This window comes from Nothobranchius furzeri, chromosome 1 (genome assembly GCF_043380555.1).
Source record: "Nothobranchius furzeri strain GRZ-AD chromosome 1, NfurGRZ-RIMD1, whole genome shotgun sequence".
Lineage (NCBI taxonomy): Eukaryota > Metazoa > Chordata > Actinopteri > Cyprinodontiformes > Nothobranchiidae > Nothobranchius > Nothobranchius furzeri.
Window position 1 is genome coordinate 48,285,830 of NC_091741.1, and position 20,474 is coordinate 48,306,303.

Genomic DNA, 20,474 nt, shown 5'->3' on the forward strand with positions numbered 1-20,474 from the left:
AGGTGGGTGTATTTTTAAAGTGGTGATGACCTTAATCATTGTAAGCAAGCTGTAGTTTTGTGTTTTAGTGAGACCATACCAATGGATGCCCATTAGGGTCAAAAATCCCCGGGAGTTCAACCTCCAGCAAAATGACAAGCACGTCAGACTCCCTTTCACTGGCAACGAGTGAAGAGGTAAATGTGTAAAACAACGTTTATGAATGGCAACATTTTTTAACTGTTTGTTACAAATCAGTTATTGCATTTTGTCCTCACGGGCTCCCGTAGACTAAACATGACGTCTAATTTGGCGTCACCCAGACACCCAGAGACTTAGGATGTTTCTCAGTGCCTAGGAACCTTGCCTTGATATCTTGGTCCCGCCCTGGTTGCCTAGGAGGTACGCCATTAGGAGCCACCAATGGGCCATTCCCATCTGTACCGGGTCGGCCCGGGCCGGGTAGCCCCAGTCGGCCCCAGCCTGGCCCGGTTGATTCCACACATCCTTGTCTTAAGCCCATGTGGGCTGATTCTACCCACCAATCAGAGGCTTGCTCTAATGGAAGGTGTGAATTTGCTGTCAGCAGTGGGCGTGTTGGCCCTGGTCGGCCTGAAGCAGTACCCCTCGGGAAGAGGGCCGAGAATGAGCCTTGGTTGGCCCGGGAAAATTCCAGGCCACCCAGATATGTAAACAACCTACGCTACCCGGCCCGGGCCGACCCGGTACAGATGGGAATGGCCCACAAGACTTGTTCCACCGAAGCGAGTGATCTCCATTTGTGAGCCGTTTAGCTAGCTGAGCAAGGGTACATGGGAGGTGTCTTGTAGCCTAGCCTTGGTCAAAAATTACCCAGAATACACTGTGGTATTTTCAAAAGGACGGCGGATCAGAAGCCGGCAGCTACTGCGGGTCAAATTTCAAGTTTTAAAGTAAGTCAACTAATTTCAAATGTTTTTTTTTTTTTTTAGATCCAAAGAAGTTATCTATGGTTGGTTAGTTGCTTAGTAGTTGCAGCTTCGGTGGCTAGCGGGTAGTAACTCGCTTATATTTTTAATTTAACAAATATATGCACAATTTAAAAGTAAAAGGCTTGTTATATATTTATATTGAAACTTATACGTATAAAATATAACGTTATCTCCTGTGTCACGTGACGTTACGTGACCGCCGTGGAAGCCACGGTCACGTGATGCACGTCTGTTCCATTTAACCAAGGAGGGACAGTCTCCTCGTCAGCAAGGCGCCTGACCTCACAAGACATCGCCTCGCAAGGCCAGGCGCCTTGACATTGAGAAACACCCTTAGACCCGCTCCCATGTATTTTAGACCTGATTTTTATGGTTACATGTTATGAAGCTGCCAATATTTTTCAACAACTCTGTATCATTTAATTCATTTTCAACATTTCGATGGATATTTCCAGAGATTAGCTGTATAAATTACACGCTGTCTCTTTAAAGACATTCACAAGATCCAGAAGGAAGTTAAACGGTTCAACCAGAAACGACCGTGTCTAACCAGAACATTTGATTCATTTCAAACTGCAACATGTTTTATTTTTGTGTGTTGTTTTTTTTATTTATAATTTTAGTGGAGAAAAAAAGAGGGATGGGGTTGGATTGAGCAGAAAATCAGACCCATCCATTTGTCCTGCCTTGTGGTCTGGGTCTCTCTAGGCTTTCATTAGGCAGCTCTGCTTCCTGCTGCAAGGATGATTGTTTTCTCTCTAAATAATGACAACCATCTCACACACACACTCACACACACACACACGTTGTGTGTTTTATCACTTTTGTGCAAAATTACTGGATTTATACTTTTTCTTAAAAATCGACCACAGTCCTTATCGTTGGATTTTACCTCAGAAAGGGAGATTTATGTCCAGGTTAGGCAAAATAAGCTCACAGGCACGCAACGAAACGAGGACAAATGAGAGACAGTCGGACACTGCCACACATGTGCAACCCTCACGACCCATCACACACACACACACACACACACACACACACACACACACACACACACACACACACACACACACACACACACAGTTTGGCCTTCACTGGTCATTACAGACAAACTGCTGGTTTTTGCAGAGTTATTGAGTCCAGGCTTAATGCATTTACCAGGCGACCTCCTTTTACATGCTTGTCTTTTTTTTCTCCTTTCACCCTTGAACTTTTCCTGCTTATTGTCATCACTCCCCCTTCCTCTTTTTGTGCCTTCACATCTTTCTTCCATCCCTACCAATCTGTTCATCAATCGATCTCCTCTATGAATTAACTCTTCTATCATCTCTGACCTCTGACCCCTCTCCTCTGGTCCCACTTCAACTGCTGCCCTTCTTTTTCTGCCTCTACGTTTCCCTCTTTCCCCCTTCCATCGTCGGTAATGAGAACCCAAGCTGTTGAAGGTGACAGGTGAAGGCCAGACTTCGTGTTAAATGTGGAGAAACTGCTTTCCACTTTTTGCCTGTGAACTCTCCACAATGGCAGCCGTCATCGAGGTCCAGCTTTCACACGTTGGCTTTATTTCATTCTGCTGCAGATATTTTCCTCAACAAGTGCCTTGTAATGGAAGAATTCCCATAAAACTTTGACTTTTTAAAAGCATACACAGCTTGATTCTAGTATTTAGAGTATTTTTTATTTCATTTTAAATGGTGACCATGTAACTAAACGCTGCAAAAACCATCTCTGATTACTGCAGTTTGTTTCTGCAACCATCAGTGTTGTGCAGTCTCTCCTCCAGGACCAATTTAAGGTTTTCGGTGTGGTTTATCTGCTCCTCTGGAACTATTTCATGTAGCTACAACACACAGGTGGCTGAGGTCCTTCTAGTCCGAGCTTGTAAATATGTGCCTTTAGTATGTTAAGCTGATTAAATACCCCTTTAAAATGAAATTGCCAAGCAATGCTGAATTGCCCACAAAATGCTTTCCTTGAGAATTTTCTACAGAGATGGTAAAGAGTGCAGTGCTTCAGTCCTCCAGGAGCCGTTTCAGCCACGAGTCGTCGGCTTCTATTCCCACTGCAGCTCGTTAGTTTGTGTTATTAGCCGCGCTGCCTCAAACTACCACTGAGCTGGATGTAACTCTGGTACTTTTGGGCTGGCTGCAATGCAGGTCAGCCAGCTTCTAGAGCACACAGTGGGTCTGTTAGAGTATAACGGTTTAAATAAAGACAGGAAAGAGACGGGGTTCGTTTGGGCCTGTTGGACTTTGTGGTTTTGAGTCGTCTCGTGAAAGTATTTCTCTAGCACCACTACGCTTCGTTTGAAATGTCTTTAAAGCTTCTGATTTTGACTTTACTTTCTCAAAACGAATTTGAAGTAGAATTGAGTTCAAATTTGCCCTCCAGACATTTTCTACTCCTCGATTATAACTTTTTTGTGCTTCAGTGTCTTTCTTCACACTTGATCTGTCAAGGGGTTTCCTTCTCAACTTGTAACATGAAGTGCAGCAGTTTTGGCTTAAAGATGCTGCAGGCTAAGATTCATTCTTTTTTTTATTATTATTTATTTATTTTTCATTTATGAAAAAGTCTCTGAAAAAACTCCCATCACTCAAATAGGTGGCAACAGCATCCACATTAAGGCCGTAAAAAACAGAGAAGGAGTCGTAAATGGTGTGTGATGTTGGGAGTAACCCCGGTTTTCCACCAGACGAGCAAAGGCGGTAGCATAAACGTCCGCCAAGTGGTGTGGTATATAAGCTAATAGCTGTTGTTACAATAGACGGGTGTGTCTCCACCGACCTTAAAACGTCACGTAAAATACTTCAGTGCAAAGTATTTGATGTCCACCAAGCAGGTGTAAAAGTCAGTTTTAAAATAATGAGGAAGAATACAGTATTTTACAGTCTTGTGTTTAATATGAAGTCATCAGTTGTAGTATTTTAGAATGCTGTCACATACGAGCTAGGGCAGTTTACCAAAAGTAACTGACGGTAGTGTAACTCAGTTACATTTTTGATATAGTAATACAAACAAATTAGATTGTTAAGATGTAACTATAATAGTTTAACATTTATTACAACTTTAAAGTAACTTGCCCAGTTCTGGGTGCGTAATTATAATTTTGTAAGAAGTTTGATCGAAACCTGAAAGTTGAATCGAGAGCACAAGACTCCCCCTTGTGGCCATTTCTAATATTTTGTACACTTTGAGCCCCCCACCCCCACCCACCCCACACACACACTTCTGTTGAAACATGAGACATTTTGGTGATCAACAAAGTAAAAATGCACCTCTGAAGATGTTTTTCACCAAGTCCTTGCCTCTGTAACATGTTTAGTTATAATTAGTGGTTTGCTGATAGTTGTGTGTTAATGAGCAGGAGGGTCTCATGGCTCCACTGGTATTAAAACCATCAAGTGGCCTAGTTCCTTTACAACTGGGGTACACTCATAGATTTGAGTTATATTTTCATGAAGGTTTAAAATAGCTTTTCTGGTTTTTATGCATATATCACATGCATTGCATCAACACGTGTGACCCCACTCCTCCTTGCTCATTCTGGCTCCCAAAGCACTTTGCTAAGCTTTTCTCAAAATATCTCTTCTTGGTTTCAACTAAAACAAACAGTCCACAACTCTCTCAAAACAGATATCGCAGCCGCCGCACTGTTTGTGCAGCACGACGTACGGTTTCATGTGAAAGTCCGTCAGTGGGCCTCGAACCTCAGACTCTCAGTACACAGAGCGTAATTTCCTCCTAATCAGTCAAAGGTTTTAAAATTAGCAGTTTCTGACTCCGCTCGGCTTTCTCGTCTGAATTATAAACGGTCATCAAAAATCGTAGCGTTGTGGTTTCAGTCGGACATTCGTTCTCCCTTTTTTACCTCTTCGTGTGTGTGTGTGTGTGTGTGTGTGTGTGTGTGTGTGTGTGTGTGTGTGTGTGTGTGTGTGTGTGTGTGTGTGTGTGTGTGTGTGTTTTAATGTCTCGTTCTCTTTCCACTGAGTTTTGGTTTCTTCAATAGGCATTCCTCTAAAAAGGTTTGAGCTCTGCAAAGAGTGTCACAAGGTCAGGGCACACCTCACCCCCTCATCCCCATTGTCAAACTGATAACCTCTCTCTCTCTTTCTCTCTCTCTCTCTCTCTCTCTCTCTCTCTCTCTCTCTCTTAGATAATGATCCATCATGATAATGGAGCTTTAATGGCTGCAGTAAAACTCGTCCTCAGCAAAACTCTGTCCCAAACACAAACACACATTTAACTCCTCACCTTCATCTTCACTTCTTCTTCCCACTGTTTACTCGGCCACTTGATTAATCTGGACTGAAACTTTAGCCTCTTGCTACACACACACACACACACACACACACACACACACACACACACACACACACACACACTGGCAGGAGCCATAATTCTGGCTGCACTAACTTTCTTTCCACTCACATTAAGTCATCCACATTTTGTTTTCTACCACACACTCTGATCTCCTGAGGCAGCATCCAAACTGAAACCACACGACCTGTTTATATTTAAATCTCAGGTCCTAATCAAGCTTTGGGTTGGATGTTCAACATTAAAGAGCAAGTCACCCCCAAATCAACTGTTTTTTTCTGATAAACTATATAAATGCGTGTCTAATCGTGCTGCAGACACGTGTAGTCAATAGTTTAGCACTTTTGTGCATTTTAGTTAAAATTTAAATTTTCTGCCTGAAACTGTCAGTGTTGTGCCGTTGTCAGGTAAAAACTCTTCACTGCATTTGAATTTAAATCTACCACCGCTATTGGCTAAGAGGTATGCTATGATGTAAACTGGTACATTATGATGTCACAATGTCGTGAGTGTGTGTATTTGTTAGTGGCTCCACCCTCTCGGTCTGCTAGGCAACAGCATTTGTTGCATTTTTCAAACATGAGGTGGGAGTGAAGTACGCTTCTTGTAAGGGGTGACTTGCTCTTTAAGTAAACTGCTTAGCAACAGCAGGACCATTTTGCTACTGGAGGATTAAATTATTATTTTACCTTTTGTTAAAAAACATGAGCCAGTTTTACTAGTTTTGGCCATGAGCACACGTTTTATTTTTATAATGAGTGTTTTTGTGTGTGATTGAAGGATTTTACAGTGCAGCTTTATGTTGAAGCCATCAGTCATGTTTGAAGGTTAGTTGAGTCTTGTATTTGTGGCACGGTAAACTGTGCTGCTGTAAATCAAATTGTGAATCATTCCTACGTTTTATTTTGGCTTTATGATTAAATAAGTCACTCATTATGATGTATTCTTTACAGTGGAGCACCAAATGAGGAGCATGACAGAGTAAGATACTGAAAGACACAACTGTTTGAGTTAAAACTGAAAAATAACCACATTTAAATCAGAAACACTAAAATATTTAAAGTGGCAGTGTGTAGTCTCCTGGCTCTAGGGGGCAGTACATACATTTCAGGGTAGTTTTACACCATATCTCCGTGAGCGTCGCTGGTTTAAAAAACATTACGGTAAAAACTGTGACCTGTGGAGCAGAAAGCATGCGACCTCGGCGCGACTCCTCAGACTTTGAATGTCCTTCAGTTTTATTCCGGTGAGAGAATGCCATGCCGATGCTAGTTTCCCGTTCTGCTCAGAGTCTTGCACCTGCCGATGACATCATCATGCTATGGCAATACCACTTGGCCAAAATATATTGCATCTGTTTTTCTATTCTGTTCTTTCTGGGAATGGAAGGGAATGTGGGTATGTGGGGCCTTTTTAATTTGTTAAGCACTTTGAGTTGCATGCAATGTAGGATAAAGTGCTATATAAATAAAAGTTGATTGATTGATTGATTAACGTAACTATCATAAGTCGCATGTCCAGCCAGCCATCTAGTATGACGTCATCGACAGGACCAGACCTGAAGGAAACATGGCATCTTATATGGCATCCCCCAAAGGCGCTAGACCCACACCCTATGTACTTTATACCTGATTTTTATGGTTATATGGTACAAAGCCACCAACATTTTTCAACGACTGGACATAATTTTAGTCATTTTCAACAACATTTAATGGATATTTCCAGAGGTTAAAGGTAAAAATACACACTGTCACTTTAAGAACACTCTTGTTTTTTTTTTTAAGTTTAAGTTTTTATCCAGAAGACGTCTATGTCAGCTAGTTATATTTCAGTGTGCTGCTAACATGCGTCATGCTTTATGTTTGATCTGCCTTTACACTGAGTGATTCAGGTGTAGGTCAAGGCTGTCTGAGAAAGCATCACACACACTCACTAAATGCTCCTTTTTATCTCTCCTCAATTGTCTTCTTTCCTTATCTTTATTGCTGTGTTTTTCTGGGATATTGGAGCTCAAATGAGAAGCTGTTAACAGAATTACCTGCAAACATGGTTAAGCTGAAATATTGGAGACGTTTGCCGTAAAGCACACACACAAACACTCACTGTGTCCTGAGGACATCTGGGTCATTGTGGATGAGAATGATGAAAACAGGTCTGTAACAGAGATAAAAATCAGACCATCTTCTCACTGCTCCAGCTGGAATGTTGTTGCCATTCGTGCGTCTCAGAATCCAGTTTCACAGCCTCACTGATGGTTTTTGGATCCAAGTAAGAGACGTGTGTTTCCTATTTACATCACCTGGAAAGAGTGACCGAGTCAGACGAGAGTGTGGGTGTGGGGAAGGGTGAGTGCCAGTCGAGCTTTCAAACCAACCAAAAGTTGGTCTGACAACAGGGCAGAGTGGGGCGGAGCCAAGCATCACTCCTTCTATCCTCTAATCGTTGATTCTGTTCAATCCCATTAAAAGCTGGTTTCCCTGCTTTTAGTCTTCTGTTTCATTTGCCCTCCTTTAACTCGATCTTCCCTAATTGTGATGCCTCATATGGATCATGATCATCTAAAACACACACACACACACACGTGCGCACACACACACACCACCTGTACTGTCTGTTAAATACATCTCTGCTGCCTGCCTCTAATCAGCATTTCTGATAACCTTTGATATACTTTAAATCTGTTTTAGATTTGAGTTTATATACCAAGATAATTGAACATAGCTTGAATTTGTCATCTAATTTTACAAATTCCAGATCAGTTGCGTGTTTGCGAGTTGGTCTTTTGTGCAGCTGCTGTTAAGCAGGATTCAGGATTTCTGTTCAGCTCTGGCATTGATTCTGATATTTACTAATCCTGATTTTTCTCTAAAAGCTGCATTTAACAAAAATCTATTACCACAAATATTCCAATTTGGGGTAGAACAAACAACTGACACGCTGATTTTTATAGAGTTGCTCCAAACTGGCCTAAGCTATCCTGACTTTGATTCTTTGATGTCGACTAATTATCCAGACCTTTTCAAAATCAAGCATCCTGACATCTTTCAGTAAAGCTTCTCATTTTTCAATCTGGACTTAATAAAACTAGCTTCTACATGGGTAATCAGCTGTATATGTATGTGATTTATAGGCAGAGTTTCATTCATCATTAATGTTATTACTCTGAGCAGTTTTACACATGAATAACAGCTCTGTGTTCTAAAATACCACCGAGGTTTCCTGGCTGGAAGATGAGAGGAGAGGAAAGAGGTTAGGATATAACAAGGGAATATTTGCCAATATCTGACCCAGGCCTCTTTCACACACACACACACACACACACACACACATATAAGTGTGGGCTTATGTTACATGACTATTTTAGCGGCACTGTTATTGATACAGATGTATTGGTCATTAAGCCTAGATTTGACGTCTCAGCTCGAGCGCCGCCAAAGTAAATAACATCAGCGCTTTCTAGCAGAAATGTTCCACTGTGTGTGTGTGTGCGTGCGTGTGCGTGCGCGCATCACCTTAAACATGCTGAGAACAGCCCTACTTTAAAGGTCAGTCCCCTGGCTCTGTGATCCATTAGCTGTGAGTGAACTATTCGGGTGTGTGAAGTTAGCCTGGCATAAGGAGAACTACGACCCATGAAAACAGGAGCAGAACCAGAGATTTGGGGTTCCTAGACTACTAGACTCTAGTAGTAGACTCTACCACGCAGCAACAAGTCCAGTGTCCCATACACCGCACAAGCCCCAGGTTATGTCCAAACCACACCATCAAAACAATCAGGAAGTAAGGCTTGGTGCTTAGCATAGAAGACTGTCTTGGAAGCAGGTTGAATTATGGGGTGGTTTGGCCCAGGGGGTCTTGGGTTAGCTAGTAGAGTCTACTAGAGTCTAGTAGTAGACTCCAGTAGTAGATTCTACTATTAGAGTCTAGTACTACTAAAGTCTAGTAGCAGACTAGTAGAGTGTTGGTCAAGTGTTGGTCAAAAACAGCTTTCCCAGTAATTAGCCAGGTCCATCCTAACCTAAAGAAGATTCTGACAGACAAGGTGCTGTGGTTGTTGTATTTAAAAACAATATATGAGTGTTTAACAGTTGATTAGTTCTTTGCAATAGTCTTAATTTTATTTTTACAAGGTCTTAAAAAGTCTTGAAAAAGTCTTTAATTTTGAAATTCCTGCATACACCCTGTTTTTATGCCCGGAAGGTCGTACGCGACCGAAACTCGTCGCCTTTTTCTTGCTCTAATAAAACGCTTCTCAGAGTGACTCGGATCAACTATTTTTCTTCCTCGCCCACATCCGGTGATGTTTATGCTTTAACATTGGTTTTCTTCGTCAACTTTGAGAACAAACATAAACACAGTTGTCTGTGGGCGACGGTGGCACAGGAGTTAAGTGCTCGTCCCGTAATCGAAAGGTTGCAGGTTCGAGCACCGCTAAGTCTGTCGCTGCCGTTGTGTCCTTGGGCAAGACACTTGACCCACGTTGCCTGCTGGTTGAGGTCGGAGGGACCGGTGGCGCCAGTGCTTGGCAGCCTCGCCTCTGTCAGTGCGCCCCAGTACAGCTGTGGCTACATCGTAGCTCATCCCCACCAGTGTGTGAATGGATGAATGACTGATTGTGTTGTAAAGCGCCTTGGGAGGTTCCAGGACTCTAGAAGGTGCTGTATCAAATACAGGCCATTTACCATTAAAACCTCACTATTGACTACATTATTCCATTGATTCTATGGTTAAAGATAAACTAAAATTTGACTTTAAAATATTTGTTGTTTTAAATAAATCTCCCTTCTGCTGTTCTGTCCTCTTTCAGTTGGAGGCGGAGTTAGCGTTGTGTGAGAAGGAGGAGGCGGAGCTCCAGGAGTACGCCAACCAGGTCCTGCAGCAGATTTCTGATCGATGCCCTGATATCTTGGAACAAGTCGTCAACGCCTTGGAGGACAGCTGCTGACAGAACACACACACACACACACACACACAGGTTTGCATGCATTTAGTTACTTTTTAGCACACATGCAGAAAGCATCAGATGCCTCCTGTTAGATCCCACACATCCCATGATAGTCAGAGAAAACCAGAGTTGGATGAGGTTCCTGCTCCTTGAAAGTGTTAGTGAGAGTAAACGTACAATTCCATAAAATGTGTTTAATCATAAGAACTGAACCTGTGTGAGCCGGAGGAAGCTGTTGTGTTTAGGTCGATTTACGGGCCTACAGATGAAATCAGAATAGATATATTTTTCTAACTGCTCAGAAGACAAAGACGGCATCTCTGCTGCTTCAACACTTGGACCATCGCGTGTCTCAAAGATCAGCAGTCGCTCTGAGGAGGAACGTTTCTGATGCCACACTTGCACGTTGTTGCCACATATTTGTTTGATAAGCTCACTGAAGTGTTTATTTCAGCTGCCTTTTAGCTTTTTACATCATTTGCTGCTATTTTTTCTTGTGTTTTCTTCTCAAACTCTTCTTCTTTTAGCGTTTACCTCCAGATTGTTGTCAGCTGTAAAGATAGATGAGTCATCAGGGAGACATGACGCTTTAGCCCGTCAGAATGAAAGACACACATCTCGCAGCAAACCTTTATTAAAAGCACATCTGCGCTCTGTAGATGGTTATGGGTTGTTTAAAACTTGTGGCTTTGTTCAGTTTGGGCGTTTTTGCTAAAATGAGCTCAGATAATTCCTCTTAATCCTGACTGTGTCTTTGGAGTAAATGTGGTTAAACCTGAACTCCCCGTTTTCTCTAATGTCATCTTACTTTTTCAGGAGAGAAAGTAAATAGTTAAAAGTTATATAAATAGATATATTTTTTCTGGTTCTACATAAATAGTTGAATTAAAGATGTCATATCTTTGTTGGTATGCAGCTTGCTGCAGATCGTGCGGACATGTTTGCACCTACTCTTGGTTTTGTGTCAAAGTTTGTTTTATTTTAACTCGAAGCTTTTATTTCCAGCCTGAATCTCCTGATTCCTGTAGAACATCACCTGTTGGACTCGAGGCTTCAGCGTTCAGATTCAGATCAACTTTTTGCCTACCAGAGCTTGTTTTTGTTCGCCACAGATCAAAACCAAAATAAGGGCTTTGATATTGTCTGCAGCTTCTCAAACGGAAGATTTAATGATCCCACAGAGTTTATGGAAGGTTAAAAAAGAAAAAAGTTGGTTCATTTTAAGAAGAAAATCCCGTCGGATTTAAATCTCGTGTTGTAAATTCTCGTTGGCTTCTTGGGTTTTTCTTTTTTTCTTTCTTGGGTTGTCTGTTTAGCGATGGCTGAGACTCACTTTGAAGTTGTGGATTAAAAATTGAAATGAATGAATGGAATAAAATATGGATTTTATTGAAACTTTGATTCATTTCTTGTCTTCTTTGGCAGTTTTGCTGATTTAGTGTCTCGGTTCTGACCTGTTTGAACGAAACTCAACCAAAGGTATTAAAGGAGCTGTATCTAGGACATATCTAAGGACCTTACAGAGCAACAGCAGACACAATTTGTGATAAAATATTACTGTTACATGTTATTTTCGTGACCCATTACTCCAACCGAGAAATGAGACGCTTGATTTGGATGAGATCCATACCAAGTTTATTTCAAACGCACATTTTAAAACAGTATGACAGCTGGCCAAAGTGCTGAACAAGTGCAACAAAGATGAAACAGAAAGTATGGAAGTCAGATAAAGCCAGGATTCAAAAACAAGACAAAAATAACGGGCCTTAAGATGAGCTAGCGTTGGGGCCTGCTTCACGTGCAGATGAAGCACGTTCCAGTGCACCGGGTCTGCATAAGAAAAGCTCAGCCCCCCCCCCCCCCCCCCCCCCCCCCATGAGATTTATAATGCACCTTGGGAAGAGAGCAGGTGATGGCACATGGATTAACAACATCTGTGTTAATTACACAATAGTACACAGCTGCAGACCCAGAGACCTGAGATTCACATTTGCTGCAGATTCTCACTGTTGTGAATGTTTTTAATAAGCTGGCAAGTCAGGTTATTTTCTAACTAAAGGACTTTATTACAATCAGGAACAGATAGATGTATTTAAGTCCAAATAGTCCAAAATTCTTGTAAAAGCCGTTTCAAACGAACTGTCGCCATCTTGTTCCACTCCGGCGCATCGTCCCACCACCAGATGAATAGAGGGCCCTGATTGGCCCACAAAGCAAATAGGGTGCTGTAATTGGCCCACCATTGTGAACCACTCACAGCGCTCTATCAGTTTGAAACCCCAAAGAGGGCTGCCATGTTCCAATTGAGCGTTCCTAGACCAAACTTTGCAAAGCCAGAATGTGGTCTAGTTCACGAGGCTACGTTTTTAACAGATTAGACAATAACCTTTGAACCGAAAACACCAGAAGATGGACTGACAGCAGCAGTAAACCACAAAAACAATGGGGGGGGGGGGGGGGGGGGGTTGGGTTGTTCAGACCATCTAAGTAGAAGTTTCATACCCACAAAAGTACAAGTTAGGAATTGTAGGAACACACAAAGCTCTAAAGTAATGTAGCAGAAACATTTCCACTTTTCCCAATGTTGTTCATATTTTTCTGAAGACAGGTGGGGGGAAAGGTCGATAGCTCCACCACAACGATGCAGCGTCACTTCTACTCGATCAGAACCCGTTGGAGGTTCCTCCTTCACTTAGCCTTTGTCCTGCTGCTTGTAAAATATGTAGAAGGTATCTGTCCCGCTTCCTCAGGCCAGTTACCCCAGTAAAAACACCAAAGCTGTTGGTATCCCCTTGAGGTTTTTGATCACTTCTGTCCACTAGGGGACATTTTTAGAACATTCCCAAATGACCATGAAGAGGCATTCTGAGACTATTCTTCCAGCATTTAGCCAACTCAACATTTTTACTTTGGAGTTCCTTAATCCAAGGGATGATAAAAAAAAAGGACCTCCGAGTATTTTTCCAAGTGAATTCTCTCCACGACCCAGAGCTAGAAGTAGTGGCCATAGTTTTCCATATGTTAGGCCAATCTTCTTCAGATAAGGTTATTCCAGCTTCTTTCTCCCATCTGAGCTCATCGTTCATGCTGGACAGCTTCCTCTCGGTCTGCAGTACTGAGTTATCTAGAATTTTACATTTTTAGTCACTTTCCCTCCAGATTCATCTGCAAACGTTTGGCCTAAAGGTTTCCTTTCTTTGGACACAATATTTGAATTGAAATGATGTCTTAACTGAAGATAACTTTAAAAAAAGTCTCAGTTCCCCACGTAGTAATTATCTGGCATTTCCTGAAAGGAGTGTAGGCCTTTATGAGATGAAATTTTCCAATATGCAGTGATGCTGAAGTTGCATCACTGGTGTTTCAGAGCTCCTAAAGATAGCATCCAGTTCTGGTGATGCTTCAGGAAGCCAGAAACTGCTTTTGAGGTGTTTTTCATGAGGAAATAACAATATGACGTGATCAAAAGCTCTGAAACGTGGATTTAGCATGAAATAGTCTTTAAAATTGTACTATGGTTTTTAAAATGAACGTCATTTTCTTATCGTTTTTATTTAGCATCAAGCCTGGATTTGATCTCGCAGAGGTCAAGGTTCATTTCTTTATAAAAGTAAAGTTTCATGCTACACTTTTCCTTCAGATTAGGATCCTTTTTCCTCGTTTCTCCTTCTCCGTTCCCTATCTTCTTCCACATGCAGGCTATAAAGGGCCCGTTATCTTGTCACAAGTGGTTTATTTTCCCCGCCGCCCACAATAGGAACAGAACTCCAGATGCCAGTCTTCTTTTATCTGTCTTCAGAAAGGCCTCATCGTGCAGCACACGGACAAAAACACTCCTTGTTGTCTGAAACTCAACAGCCTGGAAGCTGTTGGAGTTTGTTGTGCAGCTTTTATACAAACACACTTTGTGGATTTACCTCCAGCAGACCCACCCAGCTCTGCTGACCTTGACCCTTGACCTTCTCTGCTGAGAATTTCCACGCTGGGATCCTCAGGTTAATCAAACGTTCCAAAAAGCAGCTCGAGACAGTCTGTAAATGTAACACGCTGCGGTGTTTACCTCCACATATGGCAACGCTTGGGGCCTGCTTCTGCTCTCATGGAGGACGACTTCTGGTTTCTTCATCTACTGTCCTAATAAAAGCCAGCGGAGGGAGGCTGAGGAGGCGGACGGAGCATGGAGGAAGAGATACGGCTGCCTGACTTACTGATTTATGGGATGGAGACGGTTTGATAGAAAAGTGGAGACGCGGCACGATGAGCACCAAACGTTTCATCGTCTGTGCTCTCAGAGCTGCTGGGATTTTAACTTTGTCAGAAATATTCAACTTTACATGAAACGAAAAAGGATGCAAAAACCTTCTAAACTTTAATATTTAAACAAATTTAGGAGGATTTAAATGTGGAGCAAAAGTTTTAATTAAATTCAGATGAAAATGTTTTATAAATTTTATTAGTTTATTTTTTTGATGGACAATTGAAAACAATATTATTTACCCAAACAACTTTTGACCTTTAGATCTATTTAAATGTAAACTTTCCCTAAAAGTGGTTTTGTGTATTTGAGAGATTATTAAAAGTAATTAAAAAAATAAAGATGTGAATATTATTTATATTTGTAAAATAGCTTTTTAAAAACTATTTACAAATCAAGACAATTATTCAAAATAAAATTAAAACTTGGCCCATACAGTTACTCCCAGATTAAAACTCATGTTTAAATTCCGCAAACATTCATGGTAATTTACAGTTTTTGCAAGAATGTGTGAATAAAATCAGTTTAAAAAGCGTGGGAACTAACATTTGTGGGGAAATTTGTCATTTTATTTCCTACAATAAAACACGATGAAGACATCCCATGTGCAACACACGTGTACTGTAATGTGATGGGCAGGATCCCTGCCAAACAGAAGTTGTGTTTGTTTCTTCCTGCTGGGAGCGCCAGGCGAGAGGAATTTACCGTACGGAAGACTGGCGGGCAGCTGAGGTTTGACTCAGTGGTCCTGATGGTGCAAAAACAAGGGATGCAACGGTGTCGTGTGTTAGAGCTGCAAACGGTAACACCACGTTTTTCTCTGCAGAAAGTGACGATGAGATCCTGCAGATGTTGAAGCCTCACATCACAGGAATTTGTGGGAAAACATCAGGTGGTGTATCCCTTCCTTCATGTTCGTACAGGAAGAATAAAGATTTGACTGACTACGGGGGGGGGGCTCACATGGGCTCAGAGGAGATGTGGTTTCAATCATCACATCACACACACGGCTGAAAAGAGGAAGGACGAAGGTGATGAAGAAGAGGAAGAGAGTTGAAGCTGAGACCAAAACACGCAGCCGGGCTCATTTCAATGGTTTCATGCTAAATAACAAAAGACTGCAGCTGGGATTTGAATAACAACTTTTATTTTTCATTAGTTTGGCTGATAGTTTTTATTGTTCCTGAGAATTAAGTTTTTTTTTTTGATAAAATAAATGACTGTTGGGGGGGGGGTGAAGGAGAGGACAGCAAGCAGGAAAAATCCTCTGAGAGGAAACAAAAACAATGTCAGAAGAGTCAAGCTGCTAAAATAAACTGTTTGCTTCTGATAGTCCAAACATCCTCCAACACCAACGGTGTCGTTCTCTTCTGTCCCTCCTGTCCTGTCACCCATAGGACAACAGAGACGGACACTTTCAGAGTTGTTGTTGATGCTTTACATCATTTAGCTTCTTTTAAAGGTGTGAATGGCTGAAAAACAAATTTTTAATTAATTTTTCTGATTATGATCGGCCGCTCTGAGATTTCATGCAGGATGAAAATAGTCTCCTACAGCTATCTCCTGCTTTAGCTTCTGATAGAAAATAGATTAGAATGAGAATAAGAATACCTTTATTAGTCCCTCAGTGGGGAAATTGCAATATTGCAATGCCTTGGGTACAGCAGGACACAAGATATCGCACAAGAGTGCATAAAATGGTGAAACTCCAGGATTCGAAAAGCCTCACAGATCTATGTCACACTGCCACTTAGCATTCATGGACTCACCCATCTTGGCTCGTGACGGACAAGCTAACTGCTATCATTAGCAACTCCTTCACACAGCAGAACTCCTCCAGGCTTGTGTTATTTGTGGGAAAAACATTACGTTGCAAGCCAGCGTTGCTGTTACCCAATCTGAGGTGATATGTCCAAATGTCAGGAAATAAGACTCCGAATCCTGTCGTCTGAGGCTCAGCTGTGATGTGAACAACTTTTAGGGTCAAGAAATAGTGCACCAGTATATTTTTCCCCCCCAAGAACGACTTAGAAAGCATTCGTTCCTACTATAGACCACTGCAAATATATATATATATATATATATATATATATATATATATATATATATATATATATATATATATATATATACTAAATGAGTGATAAACTCCTTTATTGTTATTTTTGTCTCATTGGTGTCATTTAGTCTTTTTGTCTCAGTGTCTTTGTCCACAACCTTCCATTCCTCCATTTTTCTGTTAGTTTCTGTTCATTTAGCATTTTAATGTGCAGCTCAGTTTGCACAGCCTCTGTCCATTTCACACTTTTGGGCAGAATGTTTTCTCCTATTTATTTATTGAACGTTTAATCCCCGATACAGGACCCCCCCCCCCCCCCCCCCCCCCCCCCGTGTTTTTTTAACTTTTGTTCGTATTTGAGGTCAACAGGGTCAGAGTTCAACCTCATCAGATTTATCTGACTCAGCCATGCAGACTCACACAGGTGAAGTTAATGAAGCTAATTAGCTGATTAGTAATGATTTATTGTCTGGTGTCTCGGATAGGTTGCTGGTTCGAATCCCGCTCCCGAACAGCCTTTTTTTTATAACTCTGTCTCATTATGTTAAATTAGCCATGCAGTCAGCCAAAGGTAGAGGACAGTGTTTCTCCTCTTCATCTTTCTTCTCACTCTGGACGCGTAAAGACTTTTGGAGATCTCCGGCGCGCGCCTCCTCCTCCTCCTGCTCCTCCTCCCTCCCTCTTCCTCTCTTTCTGTGTAATTATTCAGTTATAAAGTTTGTCCGTGAACAAACCACTCTTTACTCCTGACACCTGTTGCTGGAAGTCACGCGGAGCCTGAGCTCAACGGAGGAGCGTGAAAGTTTGGAAAAGTTTTGGACAGATCCACGGATCATCACGGACCACCAGCTGCCTCTCTCTCTCTCTCTCTCACACACACACTCACATACACTCATCTGTAAACTTCTCGTAAAAATAACGGCGCTTTTGTGACCCAACGAGGACACTACGGCATGAGGAGTGGAGGAGAAGAAGGAAGGAAGGAAGTGTGTCCAACAGAAGAGACGCTCGGAGGATTTTGCGTGTCTCGTAAAGTGGACCTGAAAGGTTTCGTCCCTCCATAAAACACAAACCTTCTGCTCCGTCTGGTCGCTTCCCAGAGAAACACTCGGAGGTGTCGAGTCCCTCCTCGGATGGTGAAAGTTTTCTTGAAGAGAAACTTTTAATCCTGCGCATCAGACCAGGTAAGACCTGCGTTTGTCTTTTTGTTTAAAAAAACTGCATTAACTTTAAAAAAATGGGAATAAAGACCTCTCATGCAGATTTTTACTGAATAATTTTTACAATATTTCATCATTTGGACACTTTTCCAGCTTAACGATAGATTTGTCTTTGCGAGTCTTTGTTTATTTGTTTCATCTTCACCATTAAAGTAGATTCCTCTGAGCTGCTGGATGTAAATAATGAGTCTGAACTTGACTTTTCCTGCTGAAGTCAAGGTGAAAAAGTTTGACTGGTGCTCCCTCCCCCAGTGTTTCCATTGTCAGTCTTCTTACATTACAGACTCATTCCGTGTGTGTGTGTGTGTGTGTGTGTGTGTGTGTGTGTGTGTGTGTGTGTGTGTGTGTGTGTGTGTGTGTGTGTGTGTGCGTGCGCCAGCCCCATCAGCCTGAATGAAGGCAACTCTCACTCTGCGGTGGAGACCAGGACTATTTTGGTCCAAAAGTTGCACAAATGTTTCTCTCAGTTCAGAGTAATTGCGCTGCCTTCATTTGGGCCAGAAGCTCTTTCTGCAGCTCTGGGGCGAAATCTGGACAGCTATCGTAAAACACACACAAGTGTCTCAGTGACACTGGAGGTGGATGTTTACCATCCACGAGGAACAGATCGCCTGTAACAAACTGATGCTATGCAGCGGTGATCCACTCTGATGAGTGCTATATAAATAAAATGTACTTACTCTTTAATGAGATGCTGTTGGAAGCTTCAGAGGAAAACCATTCTTCTTCTGCTTCTGAGGATGAATGTGGAAACTGTTAAAAAAACATATCTGATACAATTACAGCAAAAAGTTCTCGTGAAGTTCAGGAATCTGTCTTTAGTCTGTTTGAAATGTGGCTTTTTGTTTGTTTCACTGAAACTTTAAGTGATTTTTCATCGCGTGGCTGCGTCTAAATGTGCTGCAGAAGCATGACCGTGTTTAAAAAGGCTTTCAGAAAGCTGCACTGTAAATATACCCATTGATGTGGAAGAGGATGGATTATTAAAAGGAGGGCAAAGGTTCTACGAGCCAGAGGGGCCGGTTTGAGTCAGGGAAATGTAATGATTACCAAGAGAGTCACACAACTGCTAAAACACGCAGACATGGTGTGAGTAAATGAAGCAGGAGGAGAGATGAAAGGCAACAATGACAAAAAAGGAGAATAAAGTAAGTCCAACCTGCTTCAAGGTCCAAAAGAGGAGTGAAATGACCAAAAAGAGGCACAAACCGATTATTACAGAGGTCTAAAAATGACTTGAGAGCAAAGAAAAGACACGATTTCACAGAAGTGCACTCGTTGTCCAAAATGGGACAAAACCAGACGATGAGACATAAAAGACGAGGACAAAGACACAAAGGACAGACTGAGATGATAGAATTATACGATGATATTCACTACAGCAATATATAAAATGAGGAGTCAATCAAAAATGACTACACTGATTAAAACTGGAGAAACTGAACGGAAAATTGAAAAAAAAAATGAAACAAAAATTAAGATAAGAAATAAATATATTCAGATAACTGTGTGTGTGTGTGTGTGTGTGTGTGTGTGTGTGTGTGTGTGTGTGTGTGTGTGTGTGTGTGTGTGTGTGTGTGTGTGTGTGTGTGTGTGTGAAACAAGGGTTTTTAGTGCATCTCTGCTGGCGGAGAGGTGTAAGTCTGTCTCTTTTCCCATCAACAAGAAGATCGCTGACCTTTGACCCGGCTCATGTCTTGTAATAATTCAGACAAACATTTAGCCTTTAAAATAAGCTGTTATGAGCATTTTAAACGGGTGTTTTGCATTAATCTTTAGTTGCTCTGTCATTAAACAACATTTTACAGATTCTAGTCATTTTAACCTGATTTTAGTTAAATGATGGAACTGATAGAGACTCCTCCAGTCGATGACCTGAGTTTTTAGAGTTGATTTAAATAAAAGCACATGGTCTGTACTGGGGAAGTGGAGGCCATCTCTATCAGTGACGTCTCTAGTGTGTGTGTGTGTGTGTGTGTGTGTGGGGTAACATTAGATGTGTAGATGGAGCTGGTGAAAAGTGTTGCTGTCAACAGGTTAGCCATTAGAGAGAGATAATCTCTCCTCCTCCTGCCTCCAGGCTGCTTTCCCACCGTTCCTCTGTGTCCAGACGTTTCTGGAGCAACATTTACACGTTTAAAACAAAAGTGTATTTCTTACATTTTAAAACTAAGGAGTCTAGCGGGGTTTATAAAGTCTATCTGGTGTGACTCTGACTGAGGCTTCCTGAGCGTCTCGCTCCTCGGGACTCTGTCATTAGTGAGTGGACATTTGAGAAGACGGGCCATCCCAAGCAGCCATAAGTGGTCCAGGAGGTCGTTCAGGAGGGCATTGTGAAGTTACAAACACAAACTAATGTTTTAATAATAATGATTTCATTTATCAGAGGAACTAAGTGATCCATCCAATCTGAAAACCTACTTTGACCCATGAACTTTCCACTAAAGTCTCAACGATCATTTTGGTAAATGTGAGATGAGCCTGTGTGTTGTCCTAGGTCAGCAGGTATTTTGGCATCAGAAATGGTGTCATCTTTGCTGAATCATGACCTCTGACCTTTGCCAACTGAAACCTGCTGTGCTTCAGATGTTTCTTGTTGTTGAATTCCCTTAGAAATGGGCATGACTTGTTGCTCTTTGAGATCTTTTAACCTTCCTGTTCTTGTGAAGGTTCTGGGAGGGATTTATTGATCCTCGTGGTCTTGGCTTGGTCCTAATCAAGCCTT

General features: G+C 41.7%; 2 protein-coding genes across 9 annotated transcripts in view; both read left to right on the plus strand.

The window, feature by feature from the left end:
- LOC107385030 (ELKS/Rab6-interacting/CAST family member 1) overlaps window positions 1-10,438 on the plus strand; it is a 125,287-nt gene extending 114,849 nt beyond the window's left edge. For all 7 annotated transcript variants that reach the window (XM_054739676.2, XM_054739677.2, XM_054739679.2 and 4 more), the window contains one exon: window positions 10,078-10,438. In XM_054739676.2, the coding sequence (XP_054595651.2) occupies window positions 10,078-10,215 (138 nt within the window). In that variant the 3' untranslated portion in view covers window positions 10,216-10,438. The remainder of the gene's footprint in view (window positions 1-10,077) is intronic.
- Window positions 10,439-17,563: 7,125 nt separating this feature from the next.
- Window positions 17,564-20,474, plus strand: part of wnt5b (wingless-type MMTV integration site family, member 5b) — an 89,723-nt gene continuing 86,812 nt past the window's right edge. Inside the window, exon 1 of one of the 2 annotated variants that reach the window (XM_054739684.2) lies at window positions 17,564-17,713. The gene's annotated coding sequence lies outside the window, so the exon portion shown is untranslated. The remainder of the gene's footprint in view (window positions 17,714-20,474) is intronic. The other variant, XM_054739685.2, reaches the window with a different exon arrangement.